Source organism: Chelonus insularis, unplaced genomic scaffold, assembly GCF_013357705.1.
Source record: "Chelonus insularis isolate UGA/USDA-ARS -01 unplaced genomic scaffold, ASM1335770v1 contig_67_pilon, whole genome shotgun sequence".
NCBI lineage: Eukaryota > Metazoa > Arthropoda > Insecta > Hymenoptera > Braconidae > Chelonus > Chelonus insularis.
Genome location: NW_023276701.1, coordinates 325,242 through 337,897, shown reverse-complemented (window position 1 = coordinate 337,897; position 12,656 = coordinate 325,242). Strand labels below are relative to the sequence as shown.

General features: G+C 34.8%; 1 protein-coding gene across 1 annotated transcript; it reads right to left on the bottom strand.

Annotated features, from left to right (window-relative positions):
• Nucleotides 1–7,226: 7,226 nt before the first annotated feature.
• Nucleotides 7,227–8,048, bottom strand: LOC118070744 (uncharacterized). Its single transcript, XM_035089529.1, has 2 exons — nucleotides 8,016–8,048; nucleotides 7,227–7,751 (listed from the first exon to the last, which is right to left on the bottom strand). Exons 1-2 carry the CDS (start codon nucleotides 8,046–8,048, stop codon nucleotides 7,227–7,229), a joined length of 558 nt encoding a protein of 185 aa, XP_034945420.1.
• Nucleotides 8,049–12,656: the final 4,608 nt, after the last annotated feature.

Genomic DNA, 12,656 nt, shown 5'->3' with positions numbered 1-12,656 from the left:
GAATCTAAAAGAGAAAAAATTTCTTTACCCATTTGAATAGGGTGAGTTATTTTACCGACCGTCGACCTAATGTTGACTTGAAACGGCCCCAAGTGGTCCTTGGAATACTGGTTTGGTGGCGTGGCAACCGCTCCAGACTTCCCGCCAACTGATGCCATCTTTTTAGGATCAGGAGGAAAGGGGTACAACAGGTGTGCCCGGCGGAATGCTGATCCTCGGTAATTTTCAAGTTTTTAGGTCCTGCCCCCGCTTTGTCCTCATTCTTGTCTGATTTCTTTTTTTTCGTCTTCCTATCTTCAACTTGCACGAAACCATTGTCATTATCATACACACCACACTCATTCAGATCCATATGATCCGATGGCGTCTCTTCACTCAGTTTGTTAGATTCGGAAATAGACACCGACATTATAAATTACACCTTGGATTTATATCACAAGGAAAACCACAGTTCCTTAGTTATCAAAATCACTCGCTTTTTAAGTTGATTCACTATAGTAATTCGTTTAAAACGTCTATTTATGACTTCGATTATCAAATCTTCAACCTGTCACTCCTGAACCTCCGTCAGTATGTCAAGGCTGGGCTATACCGAAGAAAAGTTCCGAAGTTGACTGTGCGCCCTCGCGTTGGGCGGTGGAAGGCCGAAGCTCGATTTCAATTGAAATTGAGTAGGTAACAGGAAAATTGCTCAAAAAATGATAATTTTCAGGAATGCACTGAGAAAAAGGCGCTAAGGGCACCAAAAAATTCCAAATTCTTTAACCATCTGTTCCGAGCAAGACACAGCATAAAGATCATCCATCTCTGTCTTATTCATCAGAGAGATGATTGCAAGTTCTGACGCTTCGCCGGCAAGCTTTATCTTCATCCTCCGTGCCCAAGCCTGCAGCTTATGTTTTACAAATACGAATATTTCAAATGTAAACATGTTAGCTCTGTGTTCAGAGAATCAAATTTTTACTTTGCCGAGCGGGGTTCGATTCCAATCGGGGCCAATTTATTTTTTTTATTTTATTTATTAAAATTGCGCATAATTACAATAATTTCCCATTCATATCAGTTTGAAATTGTTTTCTGAAGTTTTTCGAAAATTCCATTCTTAGTTACTACGAATTCTCTCAGATCAAGGTAGACAGTTTGAATCAGAAATCTTCAAAGAGCTGATGAATCTTTTTGGAATTTAAAAGACTAGAACTACACGTCTTCATCCTCAATCTAATGGTTTAGTTGGAATGTTGCATAGGACTATTCTTCAATATGTATCAAAATTTATTAATAAAAATCAAAAAGATTGGGATCGTTGGATTTCTCTATTTTTGTTAGCTTATCGTTCTTCTGGACATGAGACTACAGAATTTTCTCCAGCATTAACAATGTTAGGTCGTGAATTAAGGTTACCTTTAGATTTTCTTTGTGGAATTTCTCCTTCTGAAAATATTTCTAATGACAATTCTACAGGTGAATATGGTTATGATCTTCGTGAAAAATTACAACTCACTCATGATTATGTGCGACGTAATTTAGAAATTAAATCAGAAAAACTTAAATCTAATTATGATTTAAAATCTAATATTTTGTCTTTTGACGTAGGTCAAAAAGTTTGGTTTTATTTTCCTAAAAGAGTTAAAGGGAAATGCTCTGAACTTTAATCAGATTGGGAAGGTCCATATTTTATTAAAAACAAATTAAATGATGTTGTTTTTAGAATTGAGAAAATTCCGAATGGTCGTTTAAAAGTGGTTCATATAAATAGACTTGCTCATCATGATGTTGATGATTAATTGTTGACTCTTACTTGATTCCTAATTTCTGTTGAATTCTGAAAACGTTGGCTCTCATTGATCATTTGATTTTTGATTTAAACTTACAATGTCTGTCCTGGGGCGTTCTCGTGGAGTTACTATAGGCTATACACAGTTGGAGCGTTTGTGTTGTTAACCTTTTCTACATTAATGGCCAAAATGAATTTAAGTTAGGCACTAAGTGTCCATGGTATCCTATAAAGTTCGAATAGTTGGTTTAAACTATTGAACTTTTTTTTTTCAAAATTCCTTGCAAGGTGGATCATTTGTGATTATTATTTTTGTGATTTTAAGAGTCTGATTTTATGAATAGGATGCGTAGTCAGTTATTAATTTGGAGAAATGTTCTCCAAAAGGTGGGACCATTCAATTAAATACAAAAAGGAATTTGAATTCAAATTAAAAATTTGTTTTTAACTTTGATGCTGCAGTAATTTATAAAATCTGTCTAGATCTCCCTTGTTTTGACCTCCCAGATTCTTGGCATTTTCAGCTCTTGTGGATTTTCATTCTTTACTTCCCAGATTCTTTTCTATGGAAAAGGAGGAAGGAAAAAAGAATTTTTAAAGTTTTAAATAATAGTTCAGAATGATTTGTTTTATTTATTTACAAGCAGGCAGAGTTGGGAAGCGGCAATATTGGAATCTAGGCTGAATGATTATTTATTTGATTTTCATTATTTCGAATTAGAAGTTTAATTTTAGATTTTGCATGTCAATTTATTTCAGCTTAATCCAATATTTTTACCCAACTATTAGGAATTGCCAGGAGGCAATTTTTAGAAGATCGGGAGAAGTGTAAATTATATGTGTGTCCATCTATAGATGGATTAACTAACGACAGTTTGTTAGTTGATGACGATTGCTTGACGATTTGATTGTTTATAGCAACGAGGAGAGAGTTTGTTTATCTCCAGTTTAGGACTAAGACTAGCTAACATTAGACGTCTTGTCTTTCATTCTGTATTTGAATCTGTCACTTTTAATGAACTAACTTTTAATATTAGTTGTTCTCATTCTATTATTTTATAATATGTACAAAAAAGTGGCGTAAAGAGCGGAAAACAGAGTTTTTAGGTGTGACTGCAATAATAATCGTGTAGTAAATGATTTTTTGGTGAAGGGTTCATGACAGGTACTTCCGCCATGACACCTTAGAATTCTAGTGGAAAACAGCTTTATATTTCAGTTAATTTGTTTAATTATATAAACCTATTAAAATTATAATATTCGAGTTTTCCACCCTGGAGGATGAATTAAACTTTCGATTGGAACCTAAATTGAAACAAAACATTCATTTTTGACGACGTAATCTGCCAAGAACTTTTTCCTAGTAACTTTCTGTCTTGCTCTTTTCATTTGAACTGTGGTGCGGAAGCGTCACTACCGTAGAGGGAGAATTGGCAATTGGAGAAGGACAAGCCACCTCCCTTTCACAACTTAAAATTGAGTTATAGTAAATCGGTTTCTGTATGCTTCTTATTATTATTATTATTATTATTATTTCCATCTTGCGATTCGTCAAATGTATCTGGCCAGGGATCCCAGGGCTCCGACCCACCTGGGGCCTGACCAGACGGGATTATCCTGCAGGCACCCGACTCCATCAGGTTTGAGGGTGATCCGGGGCTGCAGCCGTTCAGTCATTATTTACAGTCGTCTCAGGATTCGGAGAGAACCAAAGATGACCGCTTTCTGCATACGAGCCGCGAGAATCTCAGCCTGACTACGGCAGACTGGTATTGTTCGAAGCTCTGTCAGAAAGCGGTCCCTTATCCCTCCGAGGGCGCCAATCACCAGGACTATCACGTGCGCTGTGTATGCGTGATAGACCTTTCTTATGACCTCCATGAGCTCTCTGTAGCGTTTCTGTTTACTCTCTTCTTTCGCACGTATATTTGTCTCGGCCGGGGCTGAGAACTCAATGTAATATACGTGCTTGGTGGTATGGTCGAAAAGAGTAATATCCGGCTTATTGTGTTCAATGCGTTGAGGCGTAGAGAGCGGGTAATTCCAAAGAATTTTTGCTCTCTCGTTCTCAACGACTGACTCAATTTTACCAGGCACATAGGGCAGCACTGGTGTCTCGTCTATTCCGTAAGAGTGCCGTAGGTGGTAATACAGCACTCTGAGGGCGGCGTTATGCCGGTGAATGTAGGCTGAGCGCGCTAATATTGGACAAGCCGATAATACATGAAATAACGTCTCATCTACATCACCGTGGCAAACTCGGCATCTTGTGTCCTCGAGTTGCTCGTGCATAACATTACGCCGATAGGCGAGGGTGGAAAATACACCATCTTGGCAGGCCATAATGAATCCTTCGGTCTCAGAGAACAAGCCAGCTGACTTAAGGTATTGAAAAGTCAGCTGGTGTGACAAGTCCTGTGTTTCGAGATGCCGGTAAAACACACCATGTAAGGACTTTGCCACATGTTCGTCGAGCAGTTTCAACTGCTCGGTTGTTTTTATATCGACCTTCTGTTGCCCTCTGGTCAATTGCAAAAGCCTTAGACCGTCTGGGCTGCTAGGGTCGAAAACTGAGCCGAGGTTCTGCGCTGCCTGATATGTTGCTCTATATAGGAACGCATCCCTTCCCAATAGTTCAAAGCTGTTTACGAACTTGAGAAGAAGATCAGAGCTCTCATAGATGTCATAAGCAAGGCCTATCACTAACCTGTCATGTAGACACTCCAAACTTAGTAGTTCACGCCCTCCCAGATCACGGGGAAAGTATAGGCGTTGGACAGAAGATCGCGGGTGATGACTTCGATATAATGTCATCACTTTCCTCGTGATAATGTCCAGATCTTTAAGCTCTTTTCGGAGCCATTTAAGAACTCCGAATGAGTATAGCAAGACTGGGACAGCAAGCATATTCGTGGCTTTGACTTTGTTAGGGCCTGATAATTCAGAGCCCCGTATTCTCTTAGGTCGCCACTTGTACTCACTGCGGAGAGTATCTTTGATGACAGACTCGTCCTGTAAAGGAGATTGTGCCTGTCCTAGATATCGGTATGACTCTCCAGCATCCAGATGTTTTATGATGCTCCCGTCTCTAAGCTCGACATTATCACTCCAGTTCGGCGATCTCCCTTTTACTAAGTGGGCGACAGCACATTTGTCCAACCCAAACTCCATGCCGACTGCACTGGTATACCCGGAAACAACCTCTAGGGCTGTTCGGAGTCTCTCAGGACTTGCCGCGTACGCTTTCAAGTCATCCATATAAAATAGATGTGTGACTTTGTATACGCGGTTGGAGACTCGTCCGGCTTTATATCCAGGCGTTCGGCGTAGAGTGACAGATAATGGCAGCAGTGAGATGCAAAATAGAAGAGGACTCAGGATATCTCCCTGGTATACGCCTCTCCTAAATGGTACTGCTCTAGTAGACACTCTTGTTTCACCAGATGTTACGGTGAAACGTATCCTCCAGAGCGGCATCAGATGTTCGATGCATCTCACTATTTGTGGGGGTACTGAAAGGCATTCGAGAAAGTAGAGGAGAAGCTCGTGTGATGTTGTATCAAATGCCTTTCTGTAATCCACCCAGGCCATTGACAAGTTGCGCTTGTAGTAGTATGTGCCCATTGTGACGCATCGGTCTACTAGCAAGTTCTCCTTGCAACCTGTCAAGCCACGCTTGCTGCCACGTTGTTCGTTTATCTGTCTCCATACAGGTTCTATTGCAGTCAAAATCCTCTCGTTCAAAATCTTCGTAAACAATTTGTAGAGGGTATTTAGACATGCAATAGGCCTGTAGTTTTTGGGGTTGAACAGATCACCACTTTTGGGGATCAGCACAGTACGCCCTTCAACGAGCCATCCAGGAATGGGTGTATCTCCTCCCAGGTATTCTGAGAAGATACGAGCCAGATGCTGGTAGGATGACGTCAATTTCTTCCACCAGAAGGTGGCGATTGCATCTGGCCCAGGGGCAGCCCAGTTCTTTGTGCCCCTTAGAGCATTCCTGATCTCATCAATGCTGACTCGTTGAAACTCTTCAGGAATTCGTGATAGATGTTCGTCACAGAATTCTCTGAAAAGTTAAAGGGCCGGAGTGTCTACATCTAGCGCACTAGCGCGACCATATATTTCGGCCTAGTAGGTTTCGACTTTTTCTGCACTCGGAGGCTCATAAGTGACAGGGGCTTGCAGCTTAAGAAAGCGCGAAGGGTCAGATTGGAACAATCTGTTGTCCCTTCGTCGCTTGTACCGCTTTGCTAATGACTTTTTAACGGCCATTAGCGATCTTATTTTGCGTGTGTACCTCTCCTTTAGGATCAGTAACACGGCCGTATTCAAAGTGTGATATTCACGTCTGAATTCTAAGATAAAAAAATAATATTTAACAATAAATAATTTATTATTTACACATACCAGTATAACAAATTATATATAATTCAACTTATTGGTGTTTAAATAATACGAGTTTTGTATATTTTTGTCTTATAAAAGGGAGATCATAATCATGGTCGGCTTCAAAATTGAAGTTGAGATCGCTATATTTACCTATGGGGTTGTTTATATTTTTTTGCTGACAACTAATATGGAGAATACCGATACCATCGAACAAACAATTCCCATTTTTAAATTCTTTTCATTCATGACGAATAAGAAGACGTTTATATGCACTTATAAATTGTAAGGCATTTGGGTTATTATTAAACCCACCACGGCTCCGAATAGCGCTAAAAAATGTTTTCAAGTAATCTTGAGATAACTTGTATGTTAACAGGTAATTGAGTCCTAAAGTTTTTAGTTGCTCAAAAAACGGGAATATATTCCTCAGTCCTATAATCATACCAATGAAGCCCGTTTTCCGATTACTTTGTATAATTTTTTGGTCATTAACAGTTTGTAGAACATTAATGTACTCTTCACAATTTTTTGCTGCATATTTGAATTTGTCTACATTTGCATCATTTAATGGAATATTCAGGGTGTTCTTGGAGAATTTATTTTTACAATTTACTGTTTACAATACTTGTAAAATACTTGTTGTACCTTGTCATTATTGATATTTTTAAAAAAAAGTAAAGAACAATATATACTGTTACTCAATGTTTGCATTGCCAATTTAACATTCATCTTATAATTTTGATACATAAAAAATATGTTTGTTTGTTAGTTTATTGGCTAATCTTAAGCCTTCTTCTGTCTGTAATTTAAATAACTATTAAATATAACTCCAATCCACTTCATCTTCGTCAGCAGTTTTTAATACTTTTAAATTGCCTAACGTATTATGTACTAATTTAATCATATGACATAAATCATAAAAAATATATCACGTTTCATTTAAAAAAGGATTAATAAAGTAAGGTTTAAAGTTTGGACCATATATTAATTAGCACCTAGATTACTACACATGCTAATGTTTGATGCAGCTCCATCGAAACGTTATTGAATGAACTTTTCAATCTATTTCATGCAATTCCTTTAGTGCTAACTTTATCAAATTAGCTCTTTCCTTACTATCCAGTAAACGAATTGAAAAATAGCCTATTGGGACTTTCCAACTATCATTTAATGCAACAGCCATAAAGACTAATGCATTGGTTGCATGTACTGCATTATCATTTTGATAATCATGGTCATCTCCGAAGTCAACGCAACCATGAAAACGTCCTTGCTGATAAATCAATTGTTCACGAATAGACATTTCATCTATAACTAAATTAGTTACAACGATCTTCTTTTGAGTTCGCAATTTAATAGCTTCTAATGCTTCAACTGTCAATCCCGGGGACCCATTAACTGCACGATACCATGCTCTCACAGTAGATGGATTCGGTAAATTATTATTAAACATTTTTCTCACGTAATTATACGCTTTTAATGAGTAAAAATGCAGCGTCATGGCATAATTCCAGATTTTTGGGGTGTACTCTCCCTTCACTTTAGCCTTGAACGGAGTCTCATTATCACCTGTTATCATAGTCTGTTAAATACAAATATTTCAATGTCAGCTTTATAATTTTTATATTAGTGTAAAATATAATTACAAAAGAATCTCGCTGCTCATAGTTACACTTTATCGTTGCGATGTATGTGCTATTTGCAGGTTTATTCTATTTGCGTTTCTTGAGCGTTTGTTCTTGGCATATAAATGGTCAGATGTATCGGTAACGCCCTATAATATAGACATTATAACATCCTGTTTCTGTAATGTATACTATTAAAATAATTAAAAATTATACTATACCAGCAAAGCTTCTCCAGTTACATCAGTCACCATATTCTTTTTTTTTTAAGTGTGCAACTATTTCCTCCAATGAACATATTCGTTTCTCTAACTTTCTTTTACTAATATGTAAAATTAAATGTCTCGATAACGAATTTATATTATAATATTATATAATAAAAAAATTAAATACACCCAATTAAACTTACTTGTGTAAAGAAATTCGATCACCTTTTGATGCTTTGCGTCGGCATATATAGCATGTCAGGCCCATTTTTCTTAATGTTATGCACAAAACTACACTCACAGGTACTTATTATTCAAATAATATATTATTTATTTGTATAAACGAATAATTAAAATCACTTGGTAGTAAAAAAAAAATATAAATAACCTCTTAGTGAACACACTTCACGAACACGCGGGCTACACGTGAGTTTATTTGTACACGTAAATATTTATAAAAATAATAATAATTATTAAAATTGAATTGATGTTGAAATGGCTTGGAAATTAAATATAAATAAAAAATTTCAATATTTAAATACTATACTTATTAATGAGGTCAATTAAAATACATAAAAAATTGGATGTAGCATGTAAAACAGACGCTATTTTATATGCAAAATGACGCTATCCTATTTGCAAAGGACACTTTCTCATCCCTTGTACAAATTGAAATGCTATCTAATGCGCATGCTCTATTCACGATCATACGCACAAGTCACAGCGTATAATAAGTTTGACAAACGCATATATGTCTGCACCGTTATGCTTAAGTTTCCCTCCCTATACCGAATAGCAATATAGGAGTATTACATATATGGATTATGGACACTCCGAACACGCCGAGTGCAAGACGCGTTAGCGACCACCGACCAAATCGGATAAAGTTGGTACTACGGGAGGCTAAATTTCAAGCCCTGTCCCTAGGGCTGCAAAGTCGAAATATGACAGGTAGAGTACCGGACATAAATGCTGTGTGATTTTCTATAAGACGGTATAGGGAAATCGTTACGTGTAGCCCCGTGCCTGTTTTAATGCGCAGGTATACTGCTGAATTTTTCACAATTACTAAAGCAATGGACATAACCTTAGCTAACCCTAATAAAAACTTTGAAATTTGCACTGACTCTCCAAGTGCAATTACAAGTTTATAAAGTCCTAAGTATGACGTTAGAATAAATCCTTCTATCCTCAAAATCACTAAAAAGTACAATCAGTTCTTCACTCTAACAAATAATGATAACAATATAAAATTTTTTTGAGCCCCATCACATAATAGAATCGGAGGAAATGAAAATGCAGACGACTTGGTTAAAATTGTTAACAGATCTTCTCCAAGCCATTCCAGCTGTCTTCTCTTTACGGACCTCCGTGAGTTTAATGCGCTCAATCCTTGTGTATTACTGTATTATTTGATCATGCTAAATAACTCTTCACATAAAGAAATTTCGGCTTAAAAAAAAGAAAAACATCCCGCTGGAAAATTATTGATTGTTCTCAATCGTCTTATTCTATTTTATCACCCAGTTTTTTATTCAAATTTCTACTTTTATTTCCTACAAAAACCATTTACTTTTTATAAAATCGCTAACTTCGTTTTTTGATCATCATCAAGTTGTGTCAATAGAAAAGTGCTGAAACCTTGAGTTTTGCGATTACCGTTTAAATTCCTATTTAGGTTTGAATAATCCTATGAGACATTTTTTGAGTGCAGAGATTTCTTAACTTTTCCTATTCAAATATGGTATTTCTTATTTAAATTTTAGAAAAGCCTATAGGATTTACCTTTCTTAATAGGAACGTTGAAACAGGATACGTTTGTGCGCACAGGGTTCGGTTCATTTTTTTCGTTAACGATATCTTCAAAACTAATTGAGATATCTACTCCGGACCATTTAGATAAAGAATGCGACAAAAGGAAATAAAGACGAGTTTAAACAGAAGCAGTCGATTACTTTTATTGTTTAGGTTCTTTTTTCATCTCGCAAGTAGTTAGTCCTACAGTAAAAAGATAAAATACTTCTTTGTAGAAAATTTAATATTATTTCTTATTATAATATACATAAAAAAATAGAATTATTCATTATTAATAATGTAAAGTAATTTGTCCCGAATCAATTTATATTTTAACTTTTCTCATTTCTAAATAAAAATGTTCCATATAATCATATAAGATTCCATACGATCATATATAACTGGCCTCTGTAGAACTTGATTAAAGAAATAAAATCATAGAATTAAATACAATTATATAGAATCTCACATGGTCACATATAGTCTCAAAAGGTCTTTATACAGCTTTATCTCTTCTGGGTAAGCATTAAAATTCGATGAAACTCTTTATAAGCATATGCGATTAGATAGATCAATTCATTATTATGAGTCTTTTATTATTACTATTATTGTATTGCATCCGAATACGTGTGTAATGTCTGAGTGTATATCAATTATTTTACATAATTATTTAAAATATATTTTGAGAGAAGCTGAAAATAAATAGCAATAAAACTTAAGGACTGAGGTTAATGATTATTACTTAAGTTTTTTTTTGAGTTTTCCTAAGATTTTGTTAAAATAGAAAATTCTTTCCGAAGAATAGTTGAGAAAACCATTTTTTAGACATTTTATTGCTTTTGTAAAACCCACGTGGTGAAAAAGCAATAAAACTTTAAAAAAAGAGTACGTAACGTAAGAAGAGCGTTAGCTTTCCAAAAAAGAAAAGGACCATGCGAAGGGACTTGTGCGCACCTGAAGCAAAGGACTTCTAATTATGTCACATTCGCCTAAATAAATACGTAAGGTTTGATGCATCAGTCAGTTGTTGAAAAAGTCAGAACTCCCTATTAAATAAAGGGTAAACGTATTGCCATAAAAAAATCAGTTTAAAGAAAAGGAAATTTCAATTCGCTCCAGAGGTTTTTTGTTTATACGGATTTAATACTTAAATATATAGCTGAAATAAAACTAATTGAAAACTCCGAAAAAATTCTGCTGATGGTAAGATTCGATCCTGGCATTCTCGGGTCTACAGTTCACGAGGGCTACTAATAGTAGATTTTGTCAACAGATTACGAAAAAAAACAAAAGAAATAGTAGAATGTTTTAAAATAAATAATTCGACTGCTACTGTGAATGAAATACAAATTTATAGAGACAATACTGATAAAGCCGTAGCCCAATGTTCAGTTCAAAATTTAAGAAATAAAATAGATCAACGAATGTCTCGATGTGACATCGTCACTGAGCTTAGAAAAAGCAATAGAAATAAAAAGACGATTAATTGCGTGAAAAGAAATTTGTAAAGACCCAAATAGTGCAAAAATTGAAAAAAAAGAAGGTTAAAAAACACCTGTCAAGTTTGTAACTAATAAACAAAATAGTGATCAAGATAAAAGTTCAAATAATAATACTCAAGTAAAGCCAAAAGTTATTTGTCATTCATGTAATAAGCCCGGTCATATAAAGAAAAATTGTCGAAAAATAAACAATAATAATTAAAAAAAAATTGTCAGCTATGTAATAAAACTGGACATACTGCTAAAAATTGTTTTATAAATCCAAATTTTATGACCAAATTTTGTAAAAAATCTGGTCATGACATTTCTAGTTGTTGGCGTTTTGAAGCTAAAAAATACAATGAACAGGACAACTCGAATGTATCTCACTAAATTGACACGGGGTCAAAGACACTTCAAAAGCGTCCGGTGACGTTGACTTCCGAGTAGGAAACGGAAATCGAGTACTAATCATGAGCGTGAAATTAGAAAATTTAAACGATCTACCGTATATTATTGTTTCTGTATACGTTCTGCTTTTAAAATAACGTACATTAAAAAAAGTGCATTTACTTTCTATACACGGAATACGTATTATCTGTTGACAGATGTACTCGGATAAAATAGGCAGGTAAACTCGGAACTGAATGAAATAATTTTTTGTGCAAAACATACAAGTAATTCAATCATTTTAAGTCATTTGCAAATTTTTCAAGTTTTAAATGAGCTATTAATTTTAATGAATTTATGAATTTATTTATTAAAGAAAATAAATATTAATTTGAAAAAAAAAAATTTATTCATTTTGTAACAAGCGATTAATTCACAAATTTTAATTGAAATTTTATTAATGTAATTTATACAATTTAAGAATAACATTAACATTCTAATTAAATTAAGTTGAAACATTTATTTTTAAAAATCCTTTTGTTTTATTTGCATTTTTTGTAATAATGCTTGCATTTCTTGAGCTATTATTAATTTGTCAATGCTTTCTAAACCAGCCTTCAACGTTGGAAGGTTCTAATTTAATAGATTTTTAATTTTTTTAATTTCTGAGTTTATTTTTTGTTTATTTCCATTAATTCCTTTTTGCTTGTTTCAAATCTTTATCGATTTTTTGCTCTTTTTCTTTTTTAATCTTTCTTCTCTTTTTTAAAATAGTTCTAAACTTTTAGGAGAAATGAACGTTCTTTCAAGTAATAACAAAAGCTTTTGGTTTTCATTAATTTTGACACTTTCATTATCAATAACAGTTTTATTATCTGCAGAAGTAGCACGTGAACTTTTTTTCTTTTTTAAAATATTATAGTTTACTGCGTCAGGATTAAATGGGAATAACGCACGAGCCTTAAATCCATTTCTAATTGATGATGAAAAA